An 11451-nucleotide genomic window follows, 5' to 3' on the forward strand; every position below is an offset into this window, starting at 1 on the left:
GGCTGTCCAGAACCAGGGAGCACAGCTCCCACCTGGCAGAGCCCTGGAGACATGATCCCCGCCCAGCAGAGCTGATGTTTGGGTGGGGACCCTGCAGAGAGTTGCTATGTGAGAAGAGCTGCCACAGAGCTGTGGCATGGGTAGCAGCACCCTGAGGAGCTGTGGTAATGATGTTGCTACCCCCAGAGGGCCTGTAGGGAAGAACATTGAGCCAAAGAAGATTATTCTAATGTCTTAAGATCTAGTTGGATTTGTCTTGCTAAGTTTTAGACTTGCTTGGGGCTCATAATCCATTTCTTCTCTCTTATTTCTCCCTTTGGAATGGGAATGTCTACCTTATGCCTGTCCCACTATTATATTTTGGAAGCACATAACTTATTTGGTTTCACAGGTTCACAGCTAGAGAGTAGTTTTGCATCAGGATGAGGCACACCTAGAATCTCAGCCATATTTCATTTAGATAATATTTAGATGAGATTTTGGACTTTTGGCTTTAAAGTTTATGTTAGAATTAGTTCTAATTTTTAGGGTTGTTGGGATGGAATAATTGTATTTTGCATGTGAGAAAGACATGAATTTTGTACCAGGGGTGGAATACTATGGACTGAATGTTTGGGTCCTCCAAAAATTCATATGTTGAAGCCCTAACCCCCAATATGTTGGTATTTGGAGATGGAATCTTTGTGAGGCAATCAGATTTTAGATGAGGTCATGAGGGTGAAGCCCCTATGATGGGATCACTGTTCTTATAAGAAGAGGAAAAGACCAGAGCTTTCTCTCTCTCCACCATGTAAAGACATAGCAAGAACGTGGCCATCTGTAAACCAGAAAGAGGGCTCTCACCAGATGCTCAATCTTCCAGAAACTTGATCTTGGACATCTCAGGCTCCAGAACTGTGAGAAAAAATGTTTGTTGTTTAATTCACCAAGTCTATGGTATTTTGTTATAGCAGCCAGAACTGACTAAGACAATTGGAATTTATCAAAATTAAATACTTTTGTGCATCAAGGAACACTATCAAGAGAATGAAAAAGCAACCTGCAGAATTGGGAAAAATATTTGCAAATCATATAACAGATAATGGGTTAATATTGGGACTACATAAAGGACTCCTATGACTCAACAACAACAACAACAACAACAAAAAGAACCCAACTGAAAAATGGGCAAAGAATTGAATAGACATTTCTTCAAGAAGATATGCAAATGGCCAAAGCATATAAAAAGATGCTCAATATCACTAATCATTAAAGAAATGCTAATCCAAACCACTGTGAGATATGATTTAATACCTATTATAAAAAATAGTTTATTATTTTAAAAAACTCAGAAAATAATGTGTTAGTGAGGATGCAGAGAAATTGAAACACTTGTACACTGCTAGTGGGAATGTAAATTGGTGCAGCTGCTGTGGAAAACATTATGGTGTTCATTAAAAAAAAACATATAATTACTGTACGTTCCAGAAATTCCACTTCTAGGTATACAGATCTTCCTCAACTTACAGTGAGGTTATGTTCTGATAAACCCATTGTAAGTTGAAAATATCATACGTTGAAAATTTATTTAATACACCTAACCTATCAAATGTCATAGCTTAGTCTAGCCTACCTTAAACGTGCTCAAAACACTTACATTAGCCTACATTTGGACAAAATCATCTAACACAAAGCCTATTTTATAATATAGTGTTGAATATCTAATGTAATTTATTAAATACTGAAATTGAAAAACAGAATAGTTGTATTGGTACAGAATGGTTGTAAGTGTGTTGGTCGTTTGCCCTCATAATCGCATGGCTGACTGTGAGTTGCAGCTCACTGCTGTTACCAAACATCAAGAGATTATGGTACCTCATAGCGCTAGCCCAGGGAAAGATCAAAATTCAAAATTTGAAGTACTATTTCTACTGAATGCATATCATTTTCACACCATCATAAAGGCAAAAAATTGTAGGTTGAACCATCTTAAGTTGGGGACTGTCTGTATGCCCAAAAGAATTGAGAGCAGAGACTTCAACAGATTTTGTACTTCCATGTTTATAGGAGTATTATTCACAATAGTCAAAAGGGAGAAGCAATCCAAATGTCCATTGAGAGATGAATAGATAAATAATGTGTACTATTCACATTCAATAGAATATGATTCAACCTTAAAAAGGAATGGAATTCTGCTACATGCTATAATATGGGTGAACCTTGAAAAAATTACGCTAAGTTAAATAAACCAGACATAAAAAGACAAATACTGTATTATTTCACCTTTATAAGGTGCCTAGAATAGTCAAATTCATATAGACAAAGAGTAGAATAGTTACCAGGGGCTGTGGGGAGAGGGTAACGGGAAGTTCTTGTTTAATAGATACAGAATTTCAGTTTGAGATGATGAAGTTTCTGGAGATGGATAGTGGTGATGATTCCACAACTATGTGAATGTACTTAATGCCACTGAACTGTATACTTATAAATGGTTCAAATGTAATTTTTGTATTATGTATATTTTTTCCACCATAAAAAATCCAAAAAAGGACCGTTTTTAAAGTGAATAATTCAGTGGCATTTAGTACATTAACAATGCCATCTAACTACCACCTCTGTCTAGTTTCAAAACATTTCCATCACCCCAAAGTAAAACTCCTCACTCACTAAGAAGTTTCCCTCCTTCATCTTCTCCTCCAAGTCCCTGGCAACAACCAATGTGTGTTATATCTTGTATTGGTCTTCTAGGTCTGCCATGACGAAATACCACAAATTAGGCGCTTAAACAACAAAAATTAATTTCTCACAGTTCTGGAGGTTGGAATTCCAAGATCAAGTTGTCAGCAGGTTTGGTTTCTCCTGAGGCCTCTCCCCTTGGCTTGCAGATGGCTGTCTTATCACAATATCCTCACATGGCCTTTTTGTTGTGAGCGAATTCTCCTGGTGTCTCTTCCTCTTCTTACCAGAACATCAGGCCTATTTGATTGGAGCCCCACTGTTATGACCTCATTTAACCTTATCTACCTCCCTAAACACTCTGTCTCCAAATATAGTCATATTGGGGGTTAGAGCTTCAACCTATGAATTTGGGGAAACACAATTCAGTATATAACATTCCATCCTCTTGCCCCCCAATATTCATGTCCTTCTCATATGCAAAATACAAAATACATTCATCCTATTCCAACAGCCCTCAAAGTCTTAACCCATTCCAGCACCAACTCCAAGTCCAAATTCTCATCTAAATAACATCTAAAGCAAGTCTGGGTGAGACTGGAGGCATGATTCATCCTTAGGCAAGACTCTTTTACAGTTGTGAACCCATGAAACTAAAGAAGTTATGTGCTTCCAAATGCAATTGTGGGATAGGCATAAGATAGACATTTCCCCTCCAAAAGAGAGAAATCCAATATTATGAAGCTTTCACCTTATGTTTTCTTCTAAGTTTTTTAGCTCCTAGGTTTAAATTTTCATCCATTTTGAGATAATTTTTGTATATGGTATGAGGTAAGGGTCCAACCTCATTCTTTTGCATGCGGCTATACAGTTTTCCCAACACTATTTGTTGAAAAGACTGTCCTTTCCCCATTGAATGGTCTTGGCACCCTTGTTGAAAGTCATTTGACCATATATGTGCAGGTTTATTTCTGGGTTGTCTATTCTATTCCATCGGCCTATGTGTCTTTATGCCAGTACCACACTGTTTTGATTATTGTAGCCTTTGATATTTGTAGCTCTAATGAATTCTCCTGTAGAGCTTCCAGTGGGAAAACAGCTCTGCCCACATGTTGATTTCTGACTTCTGGTCTCCAGAACTATGAGAGAATAAATTTTTGTTGTGGTAATTTTTTTTACAGCAGCCATAGGAAACCAATACTAACAGTGAGCGACAGGGTCAGTGGCGAATGAGTATTTATTCCCTATTTTCACCTTATCACCTTTTCCCTGAGACAAGCAGATAAGCACTCTCTAGTTATTGGATAAATCCAAAATGGCTAGAACAGAGTCTCACAATTAAGGTTTTAAATGGGCAAGAGGAATGCAGTTTTTATTCATTTTATTGTTTATGTTACCCACATTGGAATGAGAGTGAAAAGCATTACATGGTCTTCAGTGGAGGAAATACATCTTATTAAGACTTACAGACGTTCCCCTTGAACTTTTATTTACTGTCTTGCTTACTTTAGAGAAGATTTAATATTTTTACATAAAAGTTATCAATTTTTCCCTTTATGGTTTCATCTTTTCTTATTTTTCTAATGCTCACTTCTCTATGCTCTTTTTCCTGAATCCAGATTAACATATTTTCTTTAATTTTATCAGTTTGTCCTTAATATATTTGAGATAAAAATGTATGGACGGGTAATTATCAAACTTTAGTGTTCATCAGAATCACCTGGGAGCTTGTTAACAATGCAGTTACCTGGGCTCTGTTACCAAAGAGTGGTTCTTGGGTGTGGGACAGGGATTCTGTGTTTTAAACAAGCCCTGCATGTGATTCTGAAGCATGTGACAGGCTAGCAAACTTGGAGGAACACTGACATATACTATCTTAAAAAGATCTCACGTGTTGATTTTGGGTGTAATTCCTCCTCTTTGATATGTCTTTCAGAAGATGTATATTCCAGATAAATGAAATGACTTCCTTAGGGTCACACAGTCAATCAGAGGTAGTGCAGAGAAAATAAACCAAAGATATTTTAGTCATAAATTATACTCACTTGTTCTCAACTCTGCAAGTACATTAGACTCCCTGTGGGAGCTTTCACGATGTAATGATCCCTTGGTCTCACTTCTAATGAGTCTGATTCAATTGGGTGGGGGTGAGTCCTGAGCTCCACTTTAAAATCTCAGGTGATTCAGACCTGCAGCCAAAGTTGAGAACCTATGCACTAAAGATAACAGCATAAAAATAAGACAGTTGTCTGTTTAAAAAGGGCACAATATAATGGGCAAATAATGTCTGGTGTATATAGGTTAACTAAGGCACTTCAAAAATGCCTTCACAGGAGATATTTATATATATATATTTTTATACACATATATGTATATATGAAATGAGGAGGGGAATGTCCAAACTTGAACTAAAGTTGGGGCCTCTCTGCTTTAATTTATCTAAGTCCAGAGATGTCTGATGAACTTGTAGGATGCAGTGGGAGTGGAGTAAAACCTAGTTTCCTGAATTTTTAGCCAGTTCCCCAGGTGATTCCAATGCAGCTGCATTGCATGGAACATGTTGATAAACACTGACATATATAACATTACAATAAGTCCATGTGTTGTAATTGGTGTATAATGCTTTCTCTATTGTGTTCCTTTTTCAATTGCAAGCTACAATCTGTAAGGAAAAGAAGTTATTTGCCCATGAATGATCAGAGGCAAACCTTGGCCCAGATTGCAGGACTCTTGACTCAACTGTAGTTAACTGTTGTTCCCCACGACTTACCAGACCCTGTGCTAGGCACTGAGAGTACTAGGACAAATGAGACAATATATTCACTGTAAGAAGGGAAGTCTAGTTGGGGAGTAGTGATGACTTGGTGGTGGAAAATGTTCTAAAACAAGGATCCATCTACTAGGTCCTCAATCCTGGCCAGTTTCCCATTGATGTGAAATTACAAGTTTATTTGGCACAGAAAAAATAAAAGCAAATGAAGAAGGAAACTGCTCTGGATTCCTGTAAGTTGTGTGAGTAGAAACTACTGGAGACTCCTGGGGGGAAGATAGTGTGGATCAGAACAGTCGTGGGGACATAAAGCCACCCCCATAACACCTGTGTATGTACAGAGTGAAACCTGTAGCCGTGTCTGCATAGAAAATGGAGAGTCAGGGAGACGGGGCCATATGCATCAGAGGATGTAAGGCATAGTCCAATTCTGAGCACACTATCATGAGTGTCACTCAGATTTATCTAGGGGAAAGGGAGTGAGGGATAAAGTCTGATAAAAACCATAAGGGGCTCTTTGGATCCCTAAGCGGCACTGGGGAAGTAACCACCTAGATTAAGTATAACTCTAAAGCAGGAAAGGGCACTCTCCACATTTCTGAAAGGGCAAAATGAGGATTCAGATCACTGAGGGTTCCACAAAAGTCAATGAGTCTTTGTCACCTTTAAGACCCCAGCACATCAGCAGTGGTGGGGACCAGTGGAGGGAGCAAAACCTAGCAGAAGGGAAAGGAGTGCCTACCAGTCATGGTATTATCCAGGGAAGGGAGACACAGCAGCACAGTTATAGAAGGTGTCATCCACTTGGCAGTCAATTGGACTGGCTTGTAGGCATACTCCTTAGGTCCTTCCCTAAATATGAAGGGCACCTAGAGGGTTGGGGCCTTGCCTGTGTGGAGAGGGCCAACCACAGAGTTCAGTCATTACCTCATTTGAGTCCCACAGTAGCCCTGTAAAGCATGTATTATCTTCATTTTTGTAGATTGATAGGCTGACTTTAAAGAAATATATCTGTAATAATTACCAGGTTTGTGCTTCTCTATAAGAGATCCAGAGGTAATATGATTTATATGTCTTTAAATTGTGTCTCAAGTATAAATTGTGTCTCAAGTACTTATTGTTTCTATTCCCTTTATAAACTGACAGGCAAGTTGTTTGCTTCTTACTTTTCTTTTGACACATATAACATGTATGTATTCATTTTTGAAAAATGATAAAAAAACAGATAATCAATAAAAAATAAGGAAAATAAGAAAAAACACATTCTGATGTATATATACATATATAGATAATAGGCACACTTTTAAATGAGATAGTATATCTATAGACTGCTTTTTAAACTGCTTTATTAACTTTACAATATGTAATAAACATCTTTCCATGCAAGTTGATGGAACTCCCCTGCTGACAGAAAAACTTACAGACTAAGTCAAAACAAAATCTCCAGTCAGAAAAATAACAGAACACCAAAGATTCATAGTAAAGAGTACACCAAGGAAATGCAAGTTTGGGAAGCAGGGGGTTTATAATTATTAACCTCAGCATTCAAGGCATAAGGCAAAACTCATCATGATGGTCATGGTGAGCGGGATCTCCTATAAGAATGCGCAGACTGTACCTCAACTGAAGCTCCCTAATTTTCCTCCTTAGCTCTCTCATCTCCTCCATGAACCGTTCCATATCATCTGCATCTCCATCTATCATGTCAATGTTATTGAAAAGCCTATTGGGAATATCCTTTCTCAAATCCTGGGCAAGTGGAGCCCAACCCCCTCTAATATTTCCTCCAGGCTCCTGGCCTTCACCACCTCCCAAATGGCCAGCTTCTTCTTCATTCTGCACTGGGGTCTGCTCCCTTCCTTTGCTTTCCTGGGGGACATTTTCCATGTTGAGATTTTTTCCTGCTTCTTCTTCCTAGAGATAAAAAGCAAGAAGAGGGATTGAGTGCTTTGCAACAAGATTTAGAGTTCTGTTAGCAAAGGTTTTCCCATCTGAGAGACTTCGCAGCAGGGGTGCCCCAGACCCAGCCCTGCCCCAAAGTCCACAATTTTCCCTGAGAATACTTTCCCTAGGCGATTCCTGTCACCAAAAGCTAGGATGGGTAGTGGGCGGGACGGTAGTTGAGAGACCAAGCCTCAGCTTCAAGGGATCCTGATAAGTCCTCCAGGGGCGCCCGAGAGCTTGTCCCACTGCTCCCTTCTTCCCCCACCAGCCACAAGCAGCAGTTTCTAAAGACTTCGCTGGGTTTCTGCTGGACTTAACTAGGGCAGGGAGGGCTGCCACTTCCCCAGATTCTGTTCTGATCCCTGATATCCCTACACTAGAGGGCCCTCGGTAGCCCCCCTACCTGCAGGGATCAGAAGCAATCTTCTTCTCTTAGCTTTGAATTCTGCTGCACCAACAGACCTAAAGACCTGCAGACAGAAATGCGACAATACCCAGGACTGATCACTTGATTAAAGGACCAGTATCGGGGGCACCAGCTCCATTGCTGATTTAATACTCTGCTAGCCAAATGTTGCCACCTTCTCTTTCTCCCCTATCCTGTCTCATGGCTTCTTTTCCCGCCCTGTGACACACCACCCCGCCTTCCAGAAATAGGCTTTGTAATGAAAGATGATTATTTCCAAAACCAGTTTAGGCTGCTTATCCTCACTGTCTCGCCCCTTCTGTTGACTAATTACCATTTCTTGAACGCAAATGGACAATTTGCAGGGCGGGGGAGTCAGAAGAACGTGCTGGGTGGCGACTTTTTTAAACATATATATATATGTATATATATATATATGGAATTTCAATCTGGGTTTCCTCCAGGACCTTTTGGGACCCAGTGGCTTTTCTCGAGCCCACTGTCCTTCCGTTGCCACCTATTTAATGCATCAAGATGGACGAAGAAGGAAGAGGTAGTGTGGGCGTTGCAAACCTGGTCCTGCTGCAGTCTCAGCGCTTTGTCATGCTTACCCCAGAGTCCGCAAGCAGCACCCACGCTTATACCGACTTGCAGGGACCAGAAACAGTTTCTCGCTCCCCGCCTATATCTGTCATCCCTCAGTCAGAAGTCCGCCTGCTCGACTGCCCCCTGCGCAGAAGGGACCTGCTTCCCAGACCTAATCCCTGCCCTTCTCCTCTGCAGCAACCGCCCTCAACCTGGGTTCCCGCAGCCCACCATTTCCGGCTCCAAAATGGACAGAGGGTGAAGATACCGGGAATGGAGGCGTGCGGTGTCCCTTATCCCCAACACAGGGTCACCACCTTTGCCCCCCTCCCGTTGCCCTGCAGGAATCAGGCCTTTCCCTCGCCGTCCTCTTCTCTGCTCCTTCTCTTCCAGACGTCACCCGATCGCCCACCTCCTAGGAGATCCCAACTGGTACTCATTCTCTCCCTTGGCCCCTCTCGATCTCCTCCAATCAAGCCCTACATTTCTTGCACCAAACGGGTGGGCGTCAGGGAAGGGGTAAAGAGAATCTAGTCCTGAGCCCGCTCTGGTCTTTGCCCTCTGCCATCCCCACCCCAGTCAGCGCCCACCAACCTGCCACGGATCCGGGTCAGCTTCTACGACTTCTTCCTTCCCTGTTTTACAGGCTCGCCCGCCTTCAAGGAAATAGCGAGCCGGCGCGCAGCCACACACGACTACCAGACCACAAGTAGAAGGAGAGACTAATCCATGCGTTGGTTCTAGGTCTCCTAAGGGCCACGTCACTGTGAGTTCAGATCCCCAATTATGGTTCATACCTGCAGTGAGGCAGGAGGGGGGGGGCGGGAGCGTGGGCGGGGCCACTTTTCTCCTCATTCTGGCCGTCTCCCCACCACTATCGTAGGCTACTTCCCATCCCTTATTTATTTTTTTTCCTGTTTAGCAATCTTCGAGACCAAACGGGACATAATATATTGTAGTTTGCATTTGCCTTTTCCCTGATTTCTGCTGGAGTTTTTAAAGAATTGCTTCTTCCTCTTTTATACCGTTAAATGCCCACTTCTTTCCCTTCCACTCCTCAACAAGTAAAGAAAGCCCAGAATTTCCGGGGCGGGGGAGGGGGGCGAGGTTAGGAAATCTGGAAAATAGGTAGGAAGTGACATTTTTTTAAACTTTCACCTAATTATTTCCCTTTCTGTTTATTTTTTTGGAAGTGGTGTGTGATTGTTTTTGTTTTGTTTCTCATCAGCATGCATTCACTTTTTTGGTTGTTAAATTAGACAATACAATTATTTTCAATTGAAAAAATAGGATTCTAGCTGTAAAATTTTGGCAACCTATTTCTGTGCTGAATCATCCTATAAATATAGACCTTCCAGACTGCACCCCTCTCTCCCTTTTAAGGACTTTGAAATATAAACCTGAGCTGGTGGTTCCCCTTGCAAAGGGTCTCTGCAGGGGTTTCCATGAGGTGAGACAGTTAGTCCAATAGATTTTTGATGGTGGATTTTTGGATCTTGAGAGCCTGTGACAAACTTATGGTCTCCTTTAAATTATATTAGTGCAACTTCATTTTACAGCAAGACACTAGCATGGCCTCTAAAATAGAGCAACACTGAGGTCTTCCAACAATTCAGAACAATAATTTGGGAAAATTATGCCGACAGCATTGTGAAGCTACAATATTAAAACAATATTATACCAGAATAAATATAGAACAAATAAAACAGAAGAGAAAGCTAATTATCAAACCCAAATATGGGGAAATACCAGTAATCTGATTGAAATATTTTGAATTGGTGAGGAAAATTTAGATTACTGAAGAAATGTTGCTGAGGTAATTGATTAGCCATTTGGAAAAAAGTGAAGTGCCTTCTTCCTATTTTAAACCTAATTAAACTAAATGTTTAGATAAAAAGACATAAAACCATTGTAAATAGTATGTAAGAAATGTTATTTTGTATATAATCATAGGATGAGAAATGTCATTCTTTAAAAATGTAGTACCGGAGACAGACATGGCCAAAAGGTAACTGGCCCAATGCTGCTCGGGACACTTTAAGCCTAAGGTACCATGTAGAATGCTCCTCAGAATTATCCCAATTTGGCCATGGGAAACTGGAGTGTATATCCACAGACATGGGTTCTTATTGGTGGATGCTACCTTGGGAATGTTAAAATCTATGACACTTCTAGGTTGTCTTAAGCCTGGGCTGAGCAAGCTCCCAAGGTGCCAGAAAAAAACCTTCAGTAAAATTAGAAAATACAGATAAGGTAGAAGGACAATATCAGCTTTATCTCTGCCTCAAGAAAGATACTATTCACGTTTTACTCTAAATCAGTCCAAATGTTTTCCTTCAAAATAAAGAACACACACATACATCCATTCCCATATTTATGAACATTTGGACTGTTTGTAGTTTTCACTATGAGAGACCATATTGATTGAACTTCTTTGTACATAGACTTTTTTAGTACTAATATGAGGGTATTAAATTCCTGGAACTATCCCAGCTCTATATGACTATGGATGCTTTTAATTGTCATAGAAATTGGCCTCGAAAAATATTGTGCCAATTTGGCATCTATAAGGAATGAGCATTCCTGTTTCTCATGTGTCCATCAACATTGAGTATTACCCGATTTATTGTATTGTTAAAGTTTTGTTTTATTTTATTTTTTTGTTTCATTTTGTCTTATTTCTTTTATTTTTAAAAATTTCTTGTCAAGACAACCAATGTTTTCTAAACCTGCTACATCATAACAGACACCTGAGATTAAGATTCCCAGACTCTTATCTGAAGATTCTAGTTCAGTAGATTGGAGCCAGGTCTGGGAACCTGCACTTAAGTTCCTTACAGAATTCGTAATATCAGGTGGGGTTGGGAATCGTGTCATAGGCAAAACCCAAAATGAAACAAAAAAAGCCTCCAGTTTTTATGTAAGAGGTCTTTTTAAAAGAACATTACTGTGAAATAATTTCAAAGGTACAGAATGATTTTGAAAATAGGACAAAGAACCCCACACGCCCTGCACTATGTTCCCTAGTTGTTGATATTTTGCTACCTTTGCTTTATCATTCTCTCTTTATGTAGAAGGACATATTTTATCC

The 11451-nt window shown here is 40.3% G+C and overlaps 1 protein-coding gene across 3 annotated transcripts; it reads right to left on the minus strand.

Moving 5' to 3' along the window:
• Nucleotides 1-6757: 6757 nt before the first annotated feature.
• On the minus strand, nucleotides 6758-9164 carry BEX5 (brain expressed X-linked 5). 3 transcript variants are annotated; one of them, XM_044763309.2, is made up of 3 exons: nucleotides 8955-9093; nucleotides 7773-7839; nucleotides 6758-7339 (listed from the first exon to the last, which is right to left on the minus strand). In XM_044763309.2, exon 3 carries the CDS (start codon nucleotides 7310-7312, stop codon nucleotides 6971-6973), a length of 342 nt encoding a protein of 113 aa, XP_044619244.1. In that variant the 5' UTR covers nucleotides 7313-7339; nucleotides 7773-7839; nucleotides 8955-9093; the 3' UTR covers nucleotides 6758-6970. The 3 variants fall into 3 exon arrangements, with proteins under 3 accessions (XP_044619244.1, XP_070358653.1, XP_044619243.1); XM_070502552.1 differs by lacking the exon at nucleotides 8955-9093 and adding an exon at nucleotides 8387-8451; XM_044763308.2 differs by lacking the exon at nucleotides 7773-7839 and having other exon boundaries at nucleotides 8955-9164.
• Nucleotides 9165-11451: the final 2287 nt, after the last annotated feature.

The sequence above is a fragment of the Equus asinus genome, chromosome X (assembly GCF_041296235.1).
Source record: "Equus asinus isolate D_3611 breed Donkey chromosome X, EquAss-T2T_v2, whole genome shotgun sequence".
Lineage (NCBI taxonomy): Eukaryota > Metazoa > Chordata > Mammalia > Perissodactyla > Equidae > Equus > Equus asinus.

Bases quoted from the DNA above. Each gene is read 5' to 3' on its own strand.
- BEX5 (XM_044763308.2), bottom strand. From the start codon at position 9,155: ATGAACCATAATTGGGGATCTGAACTCACAGTGACGTGGCCCTTAGGA. The intron at 7,340-8,954 runs GTTGGTGGGCGC...TTTTATCTCTAG, and splicing joins CTGACCCGGATCCGTGGCAG to GAAGAAGAAGCAGGAAAAAA.